The sequence below is a fragment of the Anabrus simplex genome, chromosome 8 (assembly GCF_040414725.1).
Source record: "Anabrus simplex isolate iqAnaSimp1 chromosome 8, ASM4041472v1, whole genome shotgun sequence".
NCBI classification, from domain to species: domain Eukaryota; kingdom Metazoa; phylum Arthropoda; class Insecta; order Orthoptera; family Tettigoniidae; genus Anabrus; species Anabrus simplex.
In genome coordinates, this window is record NC_090272.1 from 113,320,968 (window position 1) to 113,347,076 (window position 26,109).

Consider the following 26,109-nt stretch of genomic DNA (forward strand, 5'->3'; position numbering starts at 1 on the left):
TAGCTCGTGTATCAATGCTTCACTACGGAATTCTACGTCCCATGCAGAATTCTATATGGAGTCGTGTACATGTTGTGAATAAAATTTTATTTTATTGCATAATAACACAGGTACTTAAAAAATAAATTTTTGGTCCCTTCCCCTAAACTACCATTTTATCCAGTGTCAATAAAGTTGTTTATATCCTACACAGTATTTCGTTATTCCCCGAATTTGCATAAGGATTTTCATTAAATTCTGTTCGTCTATTTTCTCGTGGCACAGCATTGATATGTACATAGCAACAAACATGGAAATTCATTAATATCTCTGTTATCATACACGTTGGGTTAAAAATGTAGGAGATATAAATTATAGGAAATTTAATTCTATGTAACTTTAGTTATGTAGCATTTATCAATAGGACCACTATTAACATACACTAGATACTTGAGAATTAAATTTTAGGCCTTCCCCTAAACTACCATTTCACTCAGCGTGAATAAAATAATTTATAGCCTAGATTGCAGTGCCTCATTCCTGGACTTTAGATACCGATTGTTATTAAATTGTCTTCCGCCTTTTCTCCTGATGCGCGTACATATATACTGTACCCATCCCGGACATATCTGGGCAACAATTTCATAATTCGGATTCACAAACAAATATATAAATGGAATTCCTGGATGAGAACCTTCGGAAATCACTTCCCGGGGTTCGAAGTCTCATCCTCCCTACTTTCATTGCGTCAACGTCTAAAGCTCAGAAGCATACGGGTAATGGAATGTTCGTAAAAGAAAAATGGACACTATATTAAATATAAAGAAATTAGGGTTCTCTACAATGTAAGAGGAATACATTAATATTATTAAATGAGAAGAATCTTTGTTAAGAATATTTACTAAACAATTTATTAAACTGATCGGACCACACGATAAATACAGGAGAGAATGCCATATTATTACAAATAAACAAAAAATCAATAGTAAAGCAATCTTTTGTATTGAAACGGGAATGCCCTGCGAGCATTCACGTTCATTCATTTCTTGACAGGAACTCACTAACACCCGGCTGTATGCATTCAAAACGAGCGACGAACGCGCAGGTATTGTGGGAGACAACATGCAAGCTCGCGCTGCTCCAGAGTACCAGCCAAGGCCAAGTGACGTCACACCGAAAGTTCTCTCCTGTTCCATGACATTTCATCACGAACGGAATGTAATATCATAATTTCGAGGACGTCACCTTGTAGGCCTGAACAATAAATGCTGCTAACCGAAATTTCACGTACATCGGCGGAAGGATGGCCGAGATATGAATTTTTCAAAACACGGCCACGCCGGCAATAAAAGGCAGTCGCTAGCCTTGAGTGAAGCAGTGTGCAGTATGCGGTGAGTGCGTGTGTCACTCAGTGTGTGTATGCAAGCAAGCACGTCGCTATACGGTTCGTCACTCTGTCCGGATGGGTACTTGCGTTCGAAAGTGTTAGTGTTGAAAGCCTTCTCCGTGGACTTGGACTTTGCGCGTGAACGAAAGAATAATTTCGTTTCTATCAGTCTGTAGAGCTGTGCATTTGTATTTCGTTTGTGGACTATGAATTTAAAGAGACTGTACGTTTGAAACTGTGCTGTAGTTGTTTCCTCTACCGTGTTAAGCTACCTCGTAAAATTGTGTCCTAGCGACTGAGCAGTTCTTTTACGAATAGTGTTACGTTATTTTATAAAGAACAGTGCCTACTTTTTTCTCCCTCAAAGACTGTGTCTATCGCTCCGCGTGAAAAGTGTTAATATTTCCTAGCATAAACTGTGCAAACCTTCACTTCATTCGAAGACTATGTCAAATCCCCTCATGAAACTGTCAAAAATTGCGCCCCAGTGATGACCTTGTCTCTGAAAATTTACGACGTGACAGGACTTCGACTGTCATAAACTATTTCTTTATATTTTCGTCGAAGCTCTAGTTTATTTCAACGAGAATGTGCGTGCTGTACTTATGTATACAGTGCAAAGACTGTATCCAAAGAATTTATTATTTTTAGATTGAGCGAAGTGTTTTTGCATCTCGGAAGGTTCCAGATCACTTTCATTGTTTATCTCAAGTACGATAGTGTCTACTGAATGGTCAGCGTACTGGCCTTCGGTTCAGAGGGTCCCGGGTTCGATTCCCGGCCGGGTCGGGGATTTTAACCTTCATTGGTTAATTCGAATGGCCCGGGGGCTGAGTGTTCGTGCTGTCCCCAACATCCCTGTGACTTTGATTTCATCTTCGAAAGTGCGTCCAACACTATTACTGGGGAAACTATTCAAAAGTGCTTCGCCTTAATTCGCGGTGCGGTAGAAAAATGTCGCACCAGATCCCCTTGGCATTCTGTGCGGGAGTTCTTCACTTCTCCGCTCCTTAACAACTGTTTCACGCTGCACGATCTGCCTCAGGTTCGAGTCGTCGTCAACGTCCAGTGCTGAGACAACACCAACGACGCGGGACGACGCCGACGCCGCAGAATAACGTCTCCTCTGCACCTTCAAGGGCAATCTCACAATACATCTGTAAAAGGTGATATAACTCCTTTGCTTATCTCTTGAATAAACAGCAACTTCCCCATTAATCATGAATGTATTGCACTACTCTTCTCTCATACTCTCTAAGCATGGGCCGTACACGCCTTGACGTCATCCATGCTCTCCGAACAATTGAAGTACGGGCGTTCCTGTTCCAGTATACAGTATGCCTCAACGTCTTTGTCAGTTCATACACTGTTGTGGTTATCGCTTGGCATACTTTAAATCACTTTATTAACGCGCACTAATACTATATACATATTTCACGTACGCAAATTTATTTATCTCTAAGCAATGATACTCGATGGTATCCATTATTTGAATTGACTGACGAGAAGTCAGGATGGCACTCTCTCATTAAACCATATTATTAGTTAGTCGTCATGGTTGTGGAATTTATGCACACTGATTAATATCTATTTGACCACATCAATTATATATTATACTGAACACATGCACGTATCCTGGGTTTACCTGGCCCTGCTATATTCAAAGTGAATTAATACAACGTTGGTATTCTACCCATCACCATAAACACTTGAGAATGATGAAATACATTACATAGAGAAATATTAAACATATAGCAAACAATACATCTTCAAGATTTGGCCTAGTCAAGCCATATAGTATCAGGTTAAATCCATCGTTCTGAGCGGGTCGAACCCACGTTCTCCAGCTTCCGAGGTACAAAATCTGAAACTCCTATCACGAGCTAATTTGATACATAAAAATGAGGAGGAATACGTCCTTCGCAGAATCATAAAATTATCAACGCTACTCATAATGTATCATTAGCATGGGATTGATAATGCAGTGGTAAATGAAAGAAACCTTACAAGGCAGATGTTTGAGATATTTGGAGAAGAATCGGTCCGTCCCGGACCAGACAAACCCTTACATCGAAAATCTGTCTTTCTCTGGTAATGGCAAGTGCCCTACCTTGCGGCCACAGATACACTTTCTATTTCTTTCTTTCTTTCTTTCTTTCTTTCTTTCTTTCTTTCTTTCTTTCTTTCTTTCTTTTTTTTATTTCTTCTCATCTTGGCTCGTTTCCAAGTACACATTTATATAAGGGCTGCCAATTCTTATTTCTCATTATTCCGGCCATATAAAGCCTAATTCAATACATCGCAACAGCCATCATTATTCTAATTCTTTGTCATGCCATCATCTCAAATATTTCACAAGTTTCATATTCCCCATTGTAACGCTACTGCATTTCAAATCCATTTTATTCATTTATATACAGTAGAAGACTATTCTCACAAGTAATTTAGCTAATTCTATTTCACTCGCGTATCTATTCATAAATTACACCTAGTCTTGAACATCTTCAATGATCATATATTTATTATATGGTATTTATAAAATACCTGAATCACCCTCTGAAGCCAACACATAATCTATATTCAAATTGTTATGAAGATCCTTACCAGTTCGTAACATTAGGAAAAAAATATAAATTTAGCTGAAGTGCCACTCTCCCTCAAAATATGTGCTTCACACGCACTAAAATATTTATGGAATCTATGTACTAATTCATGCAAATAATCTCGCTGAAATATTAGTGATTATCCTTAAATCACAGAAGAAATCCTAATTAAATTAATAAAATAATCTTTCCCAGTCACACGCGTATAGTGTTCCTTACATTTAATATTATTAATGTCCGACTCGTTGGCTGAATGGTCAGCGTACTGGCCTTCGGTTCAGAGGGTCCCGGGTTCGATTCCCGGCCGGGTCGGGGATTTTAACCTTCATTGGTTAATTCGAATGGCCCGGGGGCTGGGTGTTCGTGCTGTCCCCAACATCCCTGCAACTCACACACCACACATAACACTATCCTCCACCACAATAACACGCAGTTACCTACACATGGCAGATGCCGCCCACCCTCTTCGGAGGGTCTGCCTTACAAGGGCTGCACCCGGCTAGAAATAGCCATACGAAATCAAATATTATTAATTACAACATTTTTATTTACAAATAAAAGTTGATACCAGCATGCAAATCTCGTGGTTTAATATATTCAAAAAATGTACTTATCAAATACTGCGTGTTGTTTGCTGCCATCTGAGATTTTAGACCTTCATGACGACAGCTCCACTCTTAGATAGTCCTTGGTTCCTCTTCCTCCTTATATCGTCCATGTCCCGAATTATGGTCTTCTATTGTTGGAATCTCTAGACATTCCCTGAAGAGATGAATGCTGGCACTTAGGCGCGATTCTCTTTGATTCCAATTCTTGGGTTCGACGATCACTCACGAACATACAGGCAAAAATGGGAAAATTAGTTAATAAACACTGTTTATGTGTTTTCAAGAACCTACTGGTGGTTAGATCCACTTATAAATTCAAATGGATTAACCCAAACAGTGGTAAATTTGTAAAAATCGCTAATCATTTCCCCTTTAATCACGAAGTCTGACTAATTGTTACCACGAGTGTCCATAGAGTATGCAAATGTTCTTCCTATCATGAATACCGTTCTTTTAATTTTATTGAGCGTCACCCACTGTTTAAATGCTTTTAAATCGGCCACTATTAATTACTGAATGTAATCGGCTGTCTCACTACTTCTAAACAACCTGATGGGTTTACCCGTTCTCTGAAGATTGCATCATAAGCCGACACTGCAGACACTAATATTTAAAGGATTAAATGTTGAAATAACACCTCTATTAATCACTACTGTACTTTATCTCGTACCACACCACTTATTTCGCGATATATTCTCCGCGATGATATGTTTTTCCCCGACACAGCACGTCATACACTGATATCCATAGTTCATTACTGACACGTAAGTACTGCGGCTACACAAATTGTAATGGAATCCTGCATCTAGGTCCGGGTTTTATTTATAGTGTTTGGGCTGAGTGGTCGGAGAGGTGGTAAACCACGCCCATAATCGAGATTTGACTCCGGTAAGCGGGATCTTTAAGCGACGTGTAAGTCATCAAATTATAGCTCGTGACTCCTGTTTTATACTGATCTAATTTTAAGTCCATCCGATCAGCGGGTCGTTCTCAATCTCAAAAGCGTCCTTTTACAAATTCACGCATCATGGTTCATCTCGTAAGTACTCCCACTATTTTCCTCACGTTGCCAGATCTTAGCACTCAGCTTCAGTCTGCGCACCGCCATATGACGTGGGTCATTACCGATCCACTATTAAAGTATTGCGTTTATATGCATCAACAATTTGCATTAAATACGTCGGTTCGAATGAGACCTGACTTATAAATGTTCATAGATTATTACAGACAAAAGTGTTCTTCTTTACCTTCTTTTTAATTAAATATGGTAAAATGAAATGTCGTATGGCTTTTAGTGCCGGGATATCCCAGGAAGGGTTCCGCTCGCCAGGTGCAGGTCTTTCTATTTGACACCCGTAGGTGATCTGCGCGTCGTGATGAGGATGAAATGATGATGAAGACAACATATACACCCAGCCCCGTGCCATTGGAATTAACCGATTAAGGTTAAAATCCCCGACCAGGCCGGGAATCGAACTCGGGACCATCTGAACCGAAGGCCAGTACGCTGACCGTTCAGCCAACGAGTCGGGCGTTAAATATGGTGAATTGGCACCAATGAATGCGGTGTTGAATCAGTAAGGATTTTTATTGCCTGGGGTTAACACACCTTAATTCACCCCACTTTCTGACAACATACATTTCCGCACGTAGCGTCATCTCTCCTCCTCTCTCGCACCGAGTGAGAGGGCGATTTCAAGGTTCCGCGGTAATACGCTATCCTTTTCTCAATACAGCGCAGAAAACTGCTCCCTTCGGGCCTGCGTCACAACTTGTATCCCGGTTCGGAACGTAAACTTCTAATTACGACATCATATGTCGCAGAATGTTGCGGAAAACGGCATATATGATTGACTAAACCTCCTAACATGCCTATGGCATAGTGATGAACGGTTACAATACATACACATACATACATACATACATACATACATACATACATACATACATACATACATACATACATACATACATACATACATACATACGTACGTACGTACATACATACTGTGACCGTATGCTGGTCTCGGCTGGTTGAATATGAGCCAGTGTGTCACGAGTCTAGTCTTTGTCGGCATGGTACACGCTTGTCCTTGAGCAAGTCAGCGAGCTGTTTGTTTAACGTGAAGGGGGAGTTCGAGCTGGCTCGGAAAATAAAAATAAAAGTGGAAGAGAGATGAAAATAGCTAGAATATGTTCGCCTGCAGTGGTATTGGTTTAAAAGCAAAGGAAATATTTATAATATCTTCGACGGCGTGGTATGTGTAATTATGAAGGTGTAAAATAATTATATTTGACTGGACAGTGTTAATGATATCACGTGTGAATTGCAATAATTAGTAACTGAATTTTTATTTCATTTGAACGGTATACTGGCGGAAGATAATGTGAATTTAATTAATGAAACCAATAAGAATTCGGTACTTGAACTAACTCTACTCCTACGACGAGTGGAGTACTACGGTACTTAAAGCGAGTCATAGGCATGCACACTCTCACTTCGTTCACTTCGCTTCACTTCGCCTCACTTCGCTTCACGTCTGACTGCTTATTTCGTCGCAGAACATCAGTGGAGATACTGCCATCGACAGGGATAGTGGACCTATTTCCAGCGTTCAGCTCTTACTTAAAATTGTGCCAGCCTACGACTATAATTAGTGTTTAACCAACAGACGTCAAAAATATCAGATAACTCATAAAAGTACGTGTCTTTCTATAACAACTTGCAGGATTGTGCTCAGGATTGTTCCTAATTTATTCTGTACAAGTTTCAGCAATCATCAGGGAGTGAAACGTGGAAGAGGACCTTTACATTATTCACCGCCAGAAGATGAACGTTCGTGTCAGAGACTACACACATCCCATCATGAGTTTCTAAGTGGTTAGGCCGGCGCCAACAACTGAGAAATGCAAGGATTTCAGCCCTAGAATGTTCGATCGAGGACCCCAGGAGTTCAACATGAAGACTACAGTATAAGTTAAGCCGACGTCTTATTTATATCTGTTCTTTGTAGCTCTTTCTTTCTATTCTTATTCTTTCTTTGGAATGGTCTTATAGTCTGTAGTAATTTCATTTTCACGATATTTCATTGATTATTTCCTAATATGTGAGATAGGACTTGGAACTTAATTCGTGTACTTGTTCAGATTCTTGACCACGTGTTATTGAGTTCTGAAATGACAGATCAATTGAAGTTATCCATGTGTTATCGGAACCATCCTTTCTTATTTTACGAATTTCATTCTATTAGTGAGTTAATCTGTGTCAGATGAATTTATCGAGGTAATATTTTCCCAATATTTTTAACATTTTCATGATATTTGGACTTATATTCGTGCCTCGTGGTAATGATAGCATGTCATCAGGATATTTTTTTTGCTTTTTTTTGCTAGGGGCTTTACGTCGCACCGACACAGATAGATCTTATGGCGACGATGGGATAGGGAAGGCCTAGGAGTTGGAAGGAAGCGGCCGTGGCCTTAATTAAGGTACAGCCCCAGCATTTGCCTGGTGTGAAAATGGGAAACCACGGAAAACCATTTTCAGGGCTGCCGATAGTGGGATTCGAACCTACTATCTCCCGGATGCAAGCTCACAGCCGCGCGCCTCTACACGCACGGCCAACTCGCCTGGTCATCAGGATATTAATTCCGGATCGATATTATGGATTTATTAGGAGTACATGCGCAGTGCTATATAATAATTAATAGTTTATTAAGTCATCGAGACAAATTTAATGGGAATAAGACTTGTTTCTGGACGATAACAGGTTTTTACATAATTTTCTGACTACACATTGTGTGATATATAATTGTCATGTGTATTAGTCGTCATTATAATGTTGTTATCGTACGTGGAATTTATGTGGAATTAGTACATGTGATATGAGTCTTTTGATATTGAATTGTCACGTGTTAGTGCGACGATGATATTTTTATACATGATGTTGATCATGGTAGGAAAGATATAATGGATCTTCGAGATTATACGAGGTGTAGTTAATGTAGTAGTCTTCCGATGATGATAATAATAAGCCTATGTCGATCGATGTACTCCATTATTCAGCCTTAATATTTTGGAATAAGTGTATTCTGATATAACTCATGGAAGTCAGTAATTCGAAGTTTCTAATGTATGTGTAAATCTTACCGTAGGACCTTAAATTTGGAAAATAGATTCTCAATTAAATATCCTGATAATATTATAGTTCGATACCAGGCGAGCTCACTTTTTATCGCTAAAATTCGTACTCACGTGGAGACTTCACATTTTCAATGACATTTCTAAATGGATCTTTTGGATAGTGGTGATGTTCATTTGTACATGGATGCAACATGTAAATATTTCTTCTTTAGGAATTTTTCAGGAGTTAGTTGTAGAATTAGTAAGATTTTTTAGCGATAAGATGTTTCTTGTGCATTTCAGATGTGATGTGTTGACAGAGGGGATAATCTGTGACACTTTAGTGACATTTAATTTATAATTTTGGACAGGATTCCCACGTCGAAGAATTATTTTTGATTTAGTTATTTTTTGATGAGTAATAATGATAATTTCTTAGTTTCTTAGTTTCTTATGATGACCACTCGATAATAACGTTAGGTGTTATTTCTCAGAAGGAGATAAGTGGGAAAGACATGGAACAGATACACTCGACGTCTCGAATTAATTTTTACGTAAAATAAAGCTGATTCAAGATACAGTTAAATGTTAATAAAAATTTGATGAACATAATTTCACTAATATTTGGATAAAGAAGGAAAATTATTAATTTTGAATATTTTTTCTTATACACTTCATTAAAATTTAATGTGTTTTCCAGATTGTTCGAGGAATTTGATGCACTACCCTCATTTTTACGGATTAAATAATTTTCAAATTATTAAATTAACTTACGAAATATGTAAAAAAGATTGAAAACACTTCTGTTAGAATGATAGGGCAAAAGAGTCACGTGTACCACCCCATTTGTTAGAATTATTTGTTTGTCACATCAAGATTCAGCAGTAAATTAACTTAACGTAGTGATCATTTCCCATCATCATAGATATAAGCATGGCAAACGTTGATTTTATTTGAATAAAATATTATATGATTTTCTGAACATCAAATATTCTTATTTTCCGAACCTCATGTCAAATCATGCCACTTGTATTTATTCAGTCAGTAATCCTGGCGAACTGAGCACCCCTGGGGTGTCTCATGTTCACCGGCAGACCTAGTTACGGGTGCCATACATACATACATACATACATACATACATACATACATACATACATACATGCATACATACATACTTACGTGCATATACTGTATATATACGTACATACATACATACAGCCAGCCAGCCAGACAGACAGACAGGCAGGTAGACAGAGATGAGATGACGAAAAATGAGAGTGTATTTCCTTGTTAGTGTGGACACGACCAATGCAGATATACCATTCTTTTTTTTAAATTCTGATCAATGTACAGGCAAAACTCTTATTATAAATTATATACAGATGGTCAGCTAAGTAACACAGATCAGAGACCACTGATGACGATAACAAACGCTTAAAAGGAGATAGACCATTACTTGAAATTGTTAGAAAATTAACCGAAGCTACACAATTTACTGTTCTATGAAGAGTAAGGCAGAGAAGTGCATTAGCATAAAAACTTCTCATCCATTACATTTAGAAGCCCAGAGTAGATCTCATATGGCATCACGAATTAGAAGGAATTTCCTATTCCTACGGAAAAAATAATTGGTTCCCATGGTTAGTTCATCAAAATCTCAAAGTTCTCTACCGAAAGGGACACATGCTACCTTTGAATATGTCCTTCAGTTTGTGAGATCCTACAATTAAATGTACATTCCCGACCACTGACTGCCCACATGTGAAGGAGCTGAAGATGACTGGAAGCCATGCTGGATCAACACGATCGCCATTGAGGCCGCTAAAACCAGTCAACAGCGGACAAGGTAGTCATGTTGCTGGCGTGGAAGGCATGAGACAAACAAGTCTTTCCAGAGGAAAGAAAATATCTGTCCCTTCTAATCTTATAAAATTATGTTAAGGCAAAGCGAGATGATCTACTGGCATTTATTTCGTCAACTGTCTGATTAGTTCTGAAAATACATTTTTGCGAAGATAGAGACTGTAATGTCAGTCTGTATAAGAACTCGCAGAAAGTGCTGAGAGATAGATACCTTCAGCTTAAAGATATCGTAAGTCAGGTCCCGAGGTGCTTTCCTTTCAGGCAGTTTCACCGGACGACCTTGCTATACGGTATGCGAGTACATTAATGAACTCGACATGTTACATGTGTAAATATACCTGATCCGACCTTTCCATTACAAGGACAATGAACTCGAAGAGGGAAGAAATATCGTTTAAAATGGTCGGTCAATAAGATTATCTGTATTTCAGTTGAAACTGAAAGCTTCATCTACTTACTAGACAAAGGAAATATATTTGAAAAAAAAAAGTTTTATGTTCTCTCTTGATTGGCAGATGCGAGGTTTGCATGTACTGTTACGGGCCGAGGTTACGATATTAACTTATGACAATGATAAGGTTATTAGCGTTGAACTTCTTGAAAATTTAATGACACAGAACTTTCTTGCTTTAGTAAAAGTCACGTACCGAAGTGCATGGAACATGGGGTTCTCTGAAACAGCGCTCACCATATACGAAAGAAGAGCGATGTTCAGAACGGTATTCATGAGTTATAATCAACTGAACACACGTGGGGGCGATGGATAGTATTCTAAATGGCGATAGGAGTCCATCAACAGGGAGTCTTCAAGAGCCTGATGTTTCACCACTTTAGCACCTATATAACATGTTCTAAATGTGCATATGTTTCAGCTATGCTTTTGGAAATCTCTGCCTTCCCATCAATAATGGGTAGCCCTTTCACTTCCGACACATATACTATGAGAATACGGGTGCATAATTGCCATTTCCTAAGTGAATATGGTCTAAATATTACCAAAAATTAATTTTTTCGCATTTACAAACGCCACTAGGGGTATTTCTTGACCCCTCACAATTGTGAGGGTCAGTAGTAAACCATGACCCTCACAATTGTGAGTATCAGATTCACTAAGGCAATGAGGATGGTTGAGATCGTGCATTTGTCATCATAAAATGTGCTTCGTGAATGAAAAATCAATTTTAGCCATCATATCCTTAATTGAAGTAAATTTTTAATAGTTTGTAACTAGAAATATAACAACTTATAACAACATAAACATTGACTACAGCAAGGTAAGTGTCACTTTAGGATTTTTCTTCATAACGGAAATTCTGCACTGCATTAGTATGTCTACTTCACTGAGTAGAACAAACGGAAACAATTATTGTATTTATTTAAAAAGAGGTAAACATTGCATTTCATGCATTGTGTGTGAGATCTCCATTGAGAGCCATGAAGTGTGCAATATAGTGGCGTCTTCAAATTATCTACAACTGGATTACAACTGGATAATTTTCAAAACCATCAAGTCGTTTGTCTTTTTCGGGCATACCTGAAGTATGTCTTGTGGGGGAGAAAGTTTCCCATTCTGCTCACTGAATTCGTCATACCTTTTTCTCTTGGGTCCACCTATAAATATACTCTCCAATGGCCAACCGGAACATTAGTAGGTCCATCATCTCTTCTGGTACCTTCCCATTCAAGTAGCAATCCGTAAATTTGACTCACCGAAACTGGATTTCCTACTTCTATAGAAATAAATTCAGGACCAGGTTTACATTTTAATGTCTTCTTAGACCAATGGACACTTGGCGAAGGAACTGGGTTCACTGGCATTTCTATTTCAGATTCTGAACTAGAACAATCTGCACAAGGTACTGGTTGCCATGCTGACTGGTCATCACTGTCATCAAATTTCTCAATATCTGACATGTCTAATTAATCTTGAATAGCCCCTGGATCATCTAGGAGGTTTACTAGTGCCCGTAGTTTATCTGAAAACTACAGAGACCTTGAAGTACATTTTTCTTAAAATTAGGGGCAGATAGTACAGACTGTAATGTAAATTAAAACAGTTACAACTACGTGAAAATATACTGCCAGCAAGTAAAAATATGGTTCGAGTCTGTAGTTAGTAATAGGAACAAAAGACAGGTAGCTAGAGCTACTTTAATAGTAATAAATGCATGTCTGACGAACTTAACCTCAAAGCCGAGTGGTACACCTACACACCCAACACTCACAAACGTGAGTGCATAATTCATAGATGAACTGAATATCCCAAATACTTTTAGATTGGAAATAAACGTATATAATTTAATTCTAGAGAGTATTAAGTTAAAATTTATAACAATATAATAATTGAAAGTAAAAATTGACTAAAATAGAAACATAATTACCTCTTTGTGCCATCTTGTTACAGAGCAAGCAATGAGACTCCTTGTTTTCAACTTTGATTCTGAGGTATACCACCAGACTGCAGTTGTTTCACATAAACCACAACCCTCACTTTCGTGTGAGAGCGGAGTGAACGAAGTCAACAAAAAAAATTCGTATCTAGGCAATGTTAAATCTACACTCACAATTGTGAGTGCAGGGAGCGAAAGGGGTAGCTTAGTTGGTAATAATCAGTAAAATAGTAACAAAATGATGTATACCTTAGCGTGTATGCCCCAATCGGAATTTGTCCAGCACTTTCAAAAAATTCCTGATGATGATCCGCAGGAACTTCTACCAATTGGTGAATGTTTTGAAATTACAAACATTCGCAGAAGAATAACACCTAGATGCCACAAGAAATTCTTCCTCAATATCCAGTAGAACGACAGAGCCAATATGATTCAGTACTTCAGTGACTTTCGAATACTAATAGCCTTTCCGAGGAATAGAATAATCGCCTACAAACTGCTGTGGGACGTCATAATCTCGGTTCTTATTACTTATTAACCGAACAACAAAAAGAATACGCAGACACTGGAATAACACTAAAGCAAATTCAACTTGGTCAAATAGTGAGAAAATTCCAATGCCGCCTTCCCACATTTTAAACAAAGTTTCCCAAATTCCAACAATATAAACTGTTCTTAAAATCTGGTAGAACAAAATCTCTCTGGTAGCTCATGACATAAGACATATACGGAAGACAATTAATATTAACTGATTATCTATGTTTACATAACACAGTTCAAAAACCACTGTAGCGTGCGGCGATCGTTTCTCCCGACACCACAAGCGCCATATACCAGCTCAGGAAGCTCGAGACACTCATGGGTGACGGACGTGCGTAAGATCGGCTCCACAGTTTCAGTGAATTAGAAGGTGTTATTCTAAAGGGAGCTATATAATAAGTGGTACACGAGTGTGTGATACAGTGTTGAATCAAACCAGCGAGTATCAGTCATTGTAACAATCAGTTCACCAGTATTAAGTAGTGATTTCTCAGGCAATATGGGCCGTAGCAAGAGCAACACCAGTGACCAGAGCAGTAGTGCCAACCGCAGCAGTGCCAACCCTGTTGAAGAGGCAGTCTCAAGGATACTAAACGAAACCATCAGCTCTGGTAAGTTCCTTGAAAAGATAGTAGCCGCCATATCGGAGCGTGTGACAGAACTCGTCATAAAGGAATTAGAAAAATCTCTCCAGTTCAATTCTGAAATTGTGGCAGAATTGAACGCAAAACTTGAAAGCAGGGATAAAGACATCCGTGAGATGAGGGAAGACTTTGCTGTAAGATGTCACTCACTGGAACAATACAGTAGAAGAGCTAATGTTAGAATTTTTGGGGTACAGGAAAGTGTAAGTGAAAATACGGACGAACTTGCGATAAATGTTTTTAGGGAGATAGGTGTGAATGTGAATTTGCAAGACATTGATAGGAGTCACCGAGTCGGACCTAAATCTCCAGGGAAACCTCGGCCAATCATTGTCAAATTCACATCATATCGAACAAGGCAGGAAGTGTTTCGCAATAAGCGAAAATTGAAAGGTACCCCAGTAACTATTCGCGAGGATCTAACCTCCACCAGGTTGTCAATTCTTAAGGCAGCTATTCTCCGCTTTAATCAGAGCAATTGTTGGACCTCGAGTGGAGACATCATTATTAAGAAACCAGATGGCAGCAAAATTAGAATTAACCGGCTGAGTGACATTCCTAAGGACAGTGACAGCAGTTAAATGTAACAATTCACTGAACTGAGTGCACCAAACTGTGTGTTTATATTCCTAGATTAGTCCATATTTATTTCTCTCAAGATAGTTTAGTGAATTATCATTTATTTTCGTTTAGCTTAGTTAAAATTTCTTTTTTTCAGCTATTTATCTATATATTTTACTAAATAATTGCATTTACTTTCTTATTTCCTTATGATTAATTTAATAGCTTTCAATTTTAAATACTTTTAATTTTTATTTTATTAATTTAGACAGAACACCCTTAATTTAGTCGCGCTTTAAAATAATAGGTAATTCTAGGCACAGTTGACTATATTCCTGCACCTCACTACTTCAATTAACGTTAAATTCCTCCTAGCTCTTTGTGTTTATCTGTACATTTTGTTAACTTTCATCGTTCCAAGTTGGCAAGAGTTACAAGTAACATAACAAATTCCTCTGACGTCACTAGTCGATTTCAACAGCCACCGTATGTCGCCTCAGACCAGCTACCCTCTCCCGTCCTTCCGCTGTCCCCACTCCCCTCACCCTCTAGCGCAAACCTTGAACAATGTACCGCTAGTATCCTCAAGACTTTCGTCTCGCAACATCCCAGAGCCCTGCACGTCTGTCATATAAACGCGCAAAGTATATTAGCAGCCAACCGAATGGACGAGATTGCTGAAATATTCACTCCACCTGTTTTCCATGTCCTGCTAGTGTCTGAGTCATGGTTAACAGACAATAGCCAGTCTTCTTTGTGTCATCTTGAAGGCTACTCGCTTCTGAGAAATGACCGCACTCACAAACGGGGTGGAGGGGTATGTGGCTATTTCCTAACTAGCCTCAAACCTAAGCTGGTCGGTCATTCACCAGGCAGGTATGAAAGAAAACCGGAATACATGCTCGTAGAAATAACAACGAACGGGATTAAAGCGCTTGTAGGAGTAGTTTACAAACCTCCGAATACAGGTCACTTAGAGGATTTTGAAGCTGACTTGACTAAATTACTGCCAGACTACCCTCACACAATCATTATGGGGGATTTCAATACGGATCTAACTGACGCAACTTCCTCCGAATCCACACGACTCAAAACATTGTTTCAAGCCTATAATATGGAAATCTTACCTCTCTCTCCGACTCACCATACATCTCATTCGCACACACTATTAGATCTTATAGTTACCAGCAACTCAGACAGAGTCCTCAATGTTGGTCAAACCTCCGTACCTGGTATATCTGCACATGACGCAATATACATCTCGTATAACCTCCGGCCACCGAAACCCTCCCAGAAATTTATCACCTATCGGCCATTGAAAAATATAAATAAAGATAGACTCTTAGAAGACGCAGGCAAAATACCCTGGCATGACATAGCGAACTATAACAATCTAGATGACAAAGTTGACTTCTTCAATAGCAAAGTAACGGAACTATTTGACAAGCATGCCCCAAAGCGGCGAGCGAGAATATCGAAAGGACCCTCCCCGTGGTTAAATGACAAAATTAGACAACTCATGAAACAAAGAGACTGCGCTCACAGACAGTACAAAAATGACCCTACCGTACAAAACTTTGACGAATATAGGAAGTTACGAAATAAGACAACACAACAAATACGAAATGCTAAATTGCGACACGCTTACAGTTTAATTACGCCTGACGGTAGAACAGCGACGACATTTTGGAAATCTATTAATAAGCTTGGACTTACGAAGAACAAGACCAGAGAAGAAATTACAGTACCTCTCGAGACTCTTAACGAGTACTTTACTGCTAACTGCTCCGCAGTACGACATGACGACAAACAGAAACTTATGAATTATTATGGTACACACCCTACTCCTGACAGAGAGAAATTCTATTTCAGTCACGTGACGCCCCTCCAAGTCAGAAAAGCAGTCCTCAGAATAAGCACGAAAGCAAAAGGAATTGATGACATAGGGACTGACATGGTCAAACTAATTCTTGATTGTATATTACCAACCTTAACTCATATAATCAATTTCTCTCTTATATACTCCACATATCCAACTCACTGGAAGAAGGCTATTGTGCTACCTCTTCCGAAAAGTAAAACGCCTTCGAACGAGGGAGACTATCGCCCAATCTGTATTTTATCAGCTTTATCAAAAATCTTAGAATATGTAGTTCATACACAATTGTCTGAGTACCTTCGAACGCACAATCTCCTTAATCCTCTCCAGTCCGGTTTCCGACAAGGACATAGTACAACTACAGCTTTACTTAAAGTGACTGAGGATGTTAGACAAGCAATAGACAGAGAACGATTCACAGTTCTGGTACTACTAGATTACAGTAAAGCTTTCGACAGCGTAGACATTGACATTTTACTTGTAAAACTGAAGGCTCTACATTTTTCTCAGAGTACGATTGCTTGGATGCATTCTTATCTTCACGGACGTCAACAATGTGTGAAAGGTAATAATGGAATCGTTTCCTCGTGGCGCCACGTGAAGAGAGGAGTCCCTCAAGGCTCTGTACTTGGTCTTCTTCTTTTCGCACTCTTTGTGAATGACATATCATACAATTTAAGACACTGCAAATACCATATGTACGCTGACGATCTTCAACTCTACACCGACTCTACATCACGAGACCTCCAGGAAAATATCGTCTTACTAAATATTGACTTACTGTCTGTTAGTGATTGGTCTGCTGCGCACGGCCTGAAATTGAACCCTACAAAGTCGCAAGTGATCCTTCTTGGCCATCAAAGTCAAATAACAAGTATAACTAAACGTCCGTTGCCAGGAGTAATCCTGCAGGATGTTCCAATTCCTTTTGTATCACAAGTTAAGAATCTCGGCGTTATCATGGACGAACGCATGACTTGGTCTGCACATGTCTTACATATCTGTCAAAAAGTTTACTCATCTTTACATTCTTTATATAAATATAAACATATATTTCCAATAAAGCTTAAAAAGAGATTAATTGAAGTCCTTGTAATGCCACATTTTGACTATTGTGATGTTGTCTTCAATGACGTCAGGCCGCAATTTTCCCTAAGGCTACAGCGCGCTCAAAATGCGTGTGTGAGATATATATGCAGTTTAAGAAAATATGACCACGTGTCACCATCTTTCCTAAAATTAGAGTGGTCGCGACTCCATGTTCGACGTAACCATCATACTTTGTGTCTCCTCCATCGAGTTCTTACTACATCTTCCCCATCCTACCTTTCTTCATGTTTCCATTACTTCTCAAATGTTCATGACAGACACACAAGGGCTCAAACATCCAACCTGCTCATCATCCCTCACCATCGAACTGGCCGCATATAACAGCTCATTCTCGGTGTTTGCCGCACGAGAATGGAATCGTTTACCGGACGACGTCAGGAGAATAACAACTACAGTGTCATTTAAAAGAGCGTTAAGAGGTGCAACAGGATGCGAGTGACCTGTGAATTTCTGGCCTTTCAGTGATCGTGCTTCTACAATATCATTACTAGCTATTATTATTATTATTATTATTATTATTATTATTATTATTATTATTATTATTATTGCTGTTGTATGTATGTCCTACTGTGGTGGAATTTTATCTCAGTTGTATTTTGATTGTGTTTTAATTGTGTCTTCTAGTTTTAATTACGATAGTATTACTTATGACTTTAATGTATACTAATTGGTTTAGTGTAAGAGAAGGCCCAATGGCCTTAACTACGCCAATAAAGACATTTATCTATCTATCTATCTATCTATCAATCGACCATCGTCGCCAGGCCAAGTCCAAAGTCTTTTCATCCTACTGTTAAAGGTTTCTGACAGAGCTGTTGAAGGGGACACATGAGAACTACTACAATAATTCAAATACCGCAATACACACAATAAGAGTAATTTTACAAATAAACACATCATAAAGTCACTTTCCCAACATCTCGGCCACCAAGAAATGTCAATTTCTTAAAATATACAACTGCAAAGGTACACATAGAAAGAAAGAAAACCTAAAACCTGTTTTCCAGTCAATGACCGGGTCAGGAATGGAATGAATGAAGGCCCCTTCTTGCGGCGAGGATAGGAATTGTGCCGGCTGACGAAGCCTGTCGCACTCCTCTGGGGCAATGATTAATGGCTGACAGATGAAATGAAATGATAGTGGAGAGTGTTGCTGGAATGAAAGATGACAAGGAAAACCGGAGTACCGGAGAAAATCCTGTCCCGCCTCCGCTTTGTTCAGCACAAATCTCACATGGAGTGACCGGTATTTGAACCACGGAACCCAGCGGTGAGAGGCCGATGTGCTGCCGTCTGAGCCACAGAGGCTACAAGGGTACACACAATAAATGTGAAATCAAAACAAATAATACAGATCAAATTACACTAGACAAGCGTATAATACAACCAACCAAACTAAACTCATGGTACTACAGCCCTAAGGGCCTTGGCCTACCAAGCAACCGCTGCTCTGCCCGAAGGCCTGCAGATTACGAGGTGTCGCGGGGTCAGCACGACGGATCCTATCGGCCGTTATACTTGGCTTTCTAGACCAGGGCCGCTATCTCACCGTCAGATAGCTCCTCAATTCTAATCACGCAGGTTGAATGGACCTCGAACCAGCCCTCAGAACCAGGTAAAAGTCCCTGACCTGGACGGGAATCGAACCCGGGGCATACGGGTAAGATGCAGGCACGCTACCCCTACAAAACGGGGCCGGCCCATAATACAACACTCAATAGTTTACAACATACATAATTCACTCTTCGTCATTTGGAAGAGGACACAGCTTATTGACAGGCCTTTTCATTATCCCACGAGAGGTGCGGACTGTAGCCACACGCACTATGACTCATTCCACGTAAAGAAAACAGTATTGCTCTTACGGGCCCACAACAAGTGAACATACCGCCTTTGAGGCACCCATAATTCCTCGTGATTAAGGGATATTATACTGTACTTTGTAATGTACTTGATATGTAATAGCAACTTCTGGCTCAGTGAGGAAAGCAACGGGAAATTACTTCACTCCTCATTTCCCTAGTACGCCTCTTCAGTGACGCCTAGGCTATCTATGACAGCTGATGGCGGAACTGTGGAGGATCAAACCAGCCTTCGGGCAGAATACCCAACATACATGAAAGATGGAGCATTTTTGCACGTCAGATATTAAAATAACTATATAACATTTTATTTTTTTATAAATACATTCGTAGGGAGGAAGTACAATGGCGGGAATAGCCATCGCTTCGTTGCCTCGCTTCATTTGCCTTCTATGTCGCTTTGGTACAAGCATCTGTGAACCGCGGTCAGCTCACTTCGGTAGTGAAGTCACGTACAATGTTTCTTGATTGCATGTGTGTTTTTAGGCTGTAAATCAGAGCGTACTTGTCTTGTGTTGAGTGATAGTTATGGAATAAGCCTATGTGTGTGATTTCTTTCTTTAACATTAATACTGTGATCTTTTGTAGAGTCATCTACAGTATTCATTTGCTGCGTCTGGTTTCTGCATTTATATCAGTATGAACTTGTGTTGTGGTGAGTGAGTGTTATGTGATTAATTAGCCTATGTGTGTGTTTTCTTTCCTTTAACATTAATAGTGATCATTAATGGTGATTTATTTGCGTTATGGGTGAGAACGTCCATAAAACTAAGCAAAGACAGATACTTAGGAAGAAACAAAAGCAAACTGTGCTTAACGTACTTAATTACCTTTCTCGAAAGAATCCAGGTAAAAGTCTCAGCTGGGTGGTTAAAGAAACTGCTGAAACAACAGACATTTCTGAGAGGACTGTTTATAAAGTGTGATCAGCAGCCACTACAGGACCTTTGGCTTCTCCGATTAAAACAAGAGAACGTAAAGCACCGCGGAAAGACAGCAGGTCAGTCAAGTTCAATGATTTTGTTCGCAGTGGTGTAAGACGTAAGGTGCACGAGTTTTTCCTTAAAAACCAACCTCCAACCTTGGAGCAAGTCCTACAGTCTGTGAATAATGATAAAGACCTTCCCGAGTTCAAAAGAACAACTTTGTATCGTTTGTTGAGAGACATGAGTTTCCAGTACGAAAAGAAAGGCAATTCAGCTCGTTTGACGGAAAGAGAGGACATTAGCCTATAATTATATTGGCGTCACAAGTATTTGTTAACAGTTAAGAAATATCGAGACGAGGGAAGGAACATCTTTTACACTGATGAGTCATGGGTTAACACAGGGCACACAGTTAGGAAAGAATGGAAAGATAAGACCAATTCAACTCCACGGGGTGCTTTCCTGTTGGGACTCTCTGGCGGTCTTAAGTCACCTACGGGTCGTGGTCCACGGTTCACGTTAGTTAATGCCGGTAACGAGAATGGGTTCGTGCCAGGGGCCAAGTACGTGTTTCAGTGCAAGAAGAATACTGCAGATGCTCACGACGAAATGGACGGTGATTGTTATGAGGAGTATTTTAAAGAACGTCTACTACCGAACCTGCCACCTAACTCTGTCATTGTTCTTGACAATGCCTCCAATCACAGCCGCAAGAAAGAAGCTCTGCCTACGTAGGCACGGAAAAAATAGGACCTGCGGTCATGGCTTCGAGAACGTGGTGTAGTGTATGATAAGATCCTGCTGAATACAGACTTGATGGCCCTCGTAAACAGTATGCGATGGAAATACGATCACTACAGAATCGATGAAATGGCAAAAGAAAGTGGTGTCAGGGTTCTTCGCTTACCACCATACCATTGTAAGCTGAACCCTATTGAAGTTGTTTGGGCGTAAGTGAAGCATTGTGTTGCTATGAACAACACCACGTTCAAAACCAGGGAGATGGAAAGACTCATCGATGAAGGTTTCCTACGGGTGTCTACTGAAAACTGGGCGAACTACGTGAAACACGTGAAAGATATTGAAGCGGAAATCTGATTTGATCCAGGACGAAATGGAGCCCTTCATCATTGCTGTTGGCAGTGATTCTTCGTCCGATTCAGAATGATAAGAGGACTTCAGGTTGCAGCGGCAAGGAAGTAACATTCAGTGAGTTGTCTAATGGCAGATATTTTACTTTGGTTGTATATTGCATAGTATTTGTGTGTGTGCTATTATTTTCGTTCTGTACAGAAGTTGTTACTGAAGATTTTAATACTGTGGTGTGCAGCGATAAGTCATGGCATAACTTATACATGTGTTTTATTTGTGCTTGGTTTTGTTATTCAGCTGTTCTTTCTTAAGCGCATTCTAATTACCGCTGTTTTCTGTAAGACCACATTTAATTTTTACTATTGTGTTTTGTTAAGCGATACGACAGCACAATAGTACCTTGCGTTGCCTGGGAAAATTTAATAATAATAATAATAATAATAATAATAATAATAATAATAATAATAATAATAATAATAATAATAATAATAATAATAATAATAATTGCTTTACATCGCATTAACTACTTTTACGGATTTCGGAGACGCCGATGTGCCGGAATGTAATCCCGCAGGAGTTCTTTTACGTGCCAGTAAATCTACCGACACGAAGCTGAAGTATTTGAGCACCTTCATATACCAGCGGGTAAGGCCAGATATCGGTCCTGCTGTGCGGGGGTTACCCTTGGTCGACCTGGTACTGGCCTACGACTAACATCTGTGTCTCGAAATCGTCTCCAAAGCCTGGAAATGACTCTTTGTGGCACATTCAAGGATACGGCGACTTCGGTCTGTGTCTGGCCTGCTTCCAGGTGTCCGAGTATTCTACCCCGCAAAACGGGGTCCAAATGGCGTCGTTGTGCCATTGTGTTGTCACGTTCACCATGAGGCTACACTCCGCACGCTATAACACGGCAAACACGACTGAGGGAATATGGGACTCAGGCACTGGTTGTGTTTACCTTGCAGTTACGCCGCTAGTCAAAGCAGGGAACACTCTTTCCCTATATAGAGCGAATACGTAAGGTTGGTAGGTGCATATGTCGTGCGATTTGCGGTCTGTTTCCTGTTACCCTGCTTATTCGTAACTTATGCTTAACTTTTGGACACTAGTGTATAAATGTGGGGATTCAGGAGTGTGTGTGAATATGTGAGTGGAATTACTTGAATGTTGAACAGGTCAAGTGAAAATTATGTAAATAATACGTTTATGTAAATACGGTAACTGTATATAAGCACATTCTGTAGCCTATAATTGTAATGTTAAGTGAGGATGGAGGCAACTCCGTGTTTGTTGGGCTATGCCTTTTCTCCAGTCACCATCACTGAATTGGATCTACAACTTGTGGGAAATAAATAAATAAATAAATAAATAAATACTGATTTTCTCAAAAAACTCTCCACCAATCCTATTGCACCTGCACGAAGAGCATCCATAAATTTTTTCGGTGTAGTTATGATACACCCTCTACGAGCAAATACTTTGCTCAACTGTTTGTAACCCGATCACCAAGATCCAATACCTACAAGCAATGTGCTCACGACTCTGGTGGCGCATGTCTAATGGAGATATTGATCGACCGTACGCTTTCGTTCATCCTCGACTTCGTCCACGCGCATCCCTCCTTTTCATCATGTGACATGGTTACGCTCTTCCTTCAATTGCTAGCGCCTTATATCACCAACGACAGCGCTCATCCAATTCTCGAAATGGACGCCGACATGACGATAGCCTTAAACAGTGTCTTCAGTGTCGACATAATGCAGAATACACAGTCTGGCGTTTCATGAAAGATGCGTTCAGCACCGATTTGTCGAGGATACGATTCTGTGCATTACTTCTTTAGATCTGACATTTACACGCAACACGAGCAGAATTATACATCTTACATCTCGTGCCATCATCCGATGCTGAACACAGTAGGGAGAAGACTGTCTGAGGTGCCATCCCCTAAATTAGACGATCGTGTAAGCCGTGTGTAGCAAAGAGTAGGCGTGTAGCTGTGAAGATTAGTTAGTGATTCTGCTTTAGAAATAAATTGATATATACACAGAGTGCGCAAAAGTCACGGGAAGGAGTACCCCATTACAAAATGTGCCGTGTATGACCACTGCTTCTAGGTGTGGCGTAGCCGAGCAGTCTGTCACAGACACCAGTGTCATGAAGATGGCAACACGTCGCGAGTTAACCGACTTTGAACGTGGGATGATTATCTGCGTACGGCGCACGAGTCATAGCATTGCGGAGATCACACGCGAATTCGGATTTCCGAGGTCAACAGTGTCCAGGGTGGATCTTCTATATCGCAGAGAGAATGTTACCACCCGCGTAAACCGCCGCACGGGAAGACCAGTACCTTGTAGATTATAGCCGTATAGCTGCCGTTTTGAGGGCATGCGGAGGAGGAACTCGTTATTAACATCTCACTCTGTGTCTTTCCCTGACTTTTTGTTATTCAGTTTATATACAATTGCTGTATTCCTTTCATTTATTGTAATAAATATGTATTAAAACTGGAACAAAAGTAATATTGTGATATTCAATTTACACACCGTTGATTGAATCTGGTATCTGTATTTTAACCTTTCTCCACGCACACGACGTATTCACGATGAGAGAAATGCAGCCGTACCCCGACGTAACCTACCCAATCTGTTTAAGTGTATGACAGGGAACTGACTGATTATGAATTCGTATGTTTGTATTTCGAATTCTCCCACATTTTCTTTCTCAGTATTAATTATGATGTTTCAGGATGAAACGTGTAAGGAATTGGAGGGCGAAATAATGGAAACTGGGGAGCAGCAAGAAGAAGAAGAAGAAATACAACAATTACAGCAACAGACAGGTATATTTATTAATATCCTGAATAATATACACTGACTGACAGAGCAAATGAAACACCAAGAAGGAGTGGTTCGAAAGGGATGATAGTTGGGGAAAAAAACAGAGACGGCATGGACGAATAATTGATGTTTATTTCAAACCGATATGCAGGTTACACAATGCGCACGGCATCGACTCAGTAGGATGTAGGACCACCGCGAGCGGCGATACACGCAGAAACACGCCGAGGTACAGAGTCAATAAGAGTGCGGATGGTGTCCTGAGGGATGGTTCTCCATTCTCTGTCAAGCATTTGCCACAGTTGGTCGTCCGTACGAGGCTGGGGCAGAGTTTGCAAACGGCGTCCAATGAGATCCCACACGTGTTCGATTGGTGAGAGATCCGGAGAGTACGCTGGCCACGGAAGCATCTGTACACCTCGTAGAGCCTGTTGGGAGATGCGAGCAGTGTGTGGGCGGGCATTATCCTGCTGAAACAGAGCATTGGGCAGCCCCTGAAGGTACGGGAGTGCCACCGGCCGCAGCACATGCTGCACGTAGCGGTGGGCATTTAACGTGCCTTGAATACGCACTAGAGGTGACGTGGAATCATACGCAATAGCGCCCCAAACCATGATGCCGCGTTGTCTAGCGGTAGGGCGCTCCTCAGTTACTGCCGGATTTGACCTTTCTCCACGCCGACGCCACATTCGTCTGCGGTGACTATCACTGACAGAACAGAAGCGTGACTCATCGGAGAACACGACGTTCCGCCATTCCCTCATCCAGGTCGCTCTAGCCCGGCACCATGCCAGGCGTGCACGTCTATGCTGTGGAGTCAATGGTAGTCTTCTGAGCGGACGCCGGGAGTGCAGGCCTCCTTCAACCAATCGACGGGAAATTGTTCTGGTCGATATTGGAACAGCCAGGGTGTCTTGCACATGCTGAAGAATGGCGGTTGACGTGGCGTGCGGGGCTGCCACCGCTTGGCGGCGGATGCGCCGATCCTCGCGTGCTGACGTCACTCGGGCTGCGCCTGGACCCCTCGCACGTGCCACATGTCCCTGCGCCAACCATCTTCGCCACAGGCGCTGCACCGTGGACACATCCCTATGGGTATCGGCTGCGATTTGACGAAGCGACCAACCTGCCCTTCTCAGCCCGATCACCATACCCCTCGTAAAGTCGTCTGTCTGCTGGAAATGCCTCCGTTGACGGCGGCCTGACATTCTTAGCTATACACGTGTCCTGTGGCACACGACAACACGTTCTACAATGACTGTCGGCTGAGAAATCACGGTACGAAGTGGGTCATTCGCCAACGCCGTGTCCCATTTATCGTTCGCTACGTGCGCAGCACAGCGGCGCATTTCACATCATGAGCATACCTCAGTGACGTCAGTCTACCCTGCAATTGGCTTAAAGTTCTGACCACTCCTTCTTGGTGTTGCATTTGCTCTGTCAGTCAGTGTATGTTGCATATGAGAGTTCGTATCCAACGTGAGAGCATGGCGAATATTCCGCAGCAGCCACACATGGCATGATACCACACCCTGTCAATGAGACATGCGTAGGTCAGAGAGATATATATTACAACCTTCCGGGCCTCGAATGGATGACCCACGCATAAGAATGTCTCCACGTAACGGGGTAAACACCTACGGATGAGATTGGATTGAAGAGCGGGTCGAATTGCCTAACGGGCTTCGAACCGCTT

At 40.7% G+C, this 26,109-nt stretch overlaps 1 protein-coding gene across 1 annotated transcript in view; it reads left to right on the forward strand.

Moving 5' to 3' along the window:
* Positions 1-26,109, forward strand: part of LOC136879324 (uncharacterized) — a 154,899-nt gene that overhangs the window by 67,022 nt on the left and 61,768 nt on the right. The window contains exon 5 of the mRNA XM_068228972.1: positions 24,322-24,415. Within this exon, the coding sequence (XP_068085073.1) occupies positions 24,322-24,415 (94 nt within the window). The remainder of the gene's footprint in view (positions 1-24,321; positions 24,416-26,109) is intronic.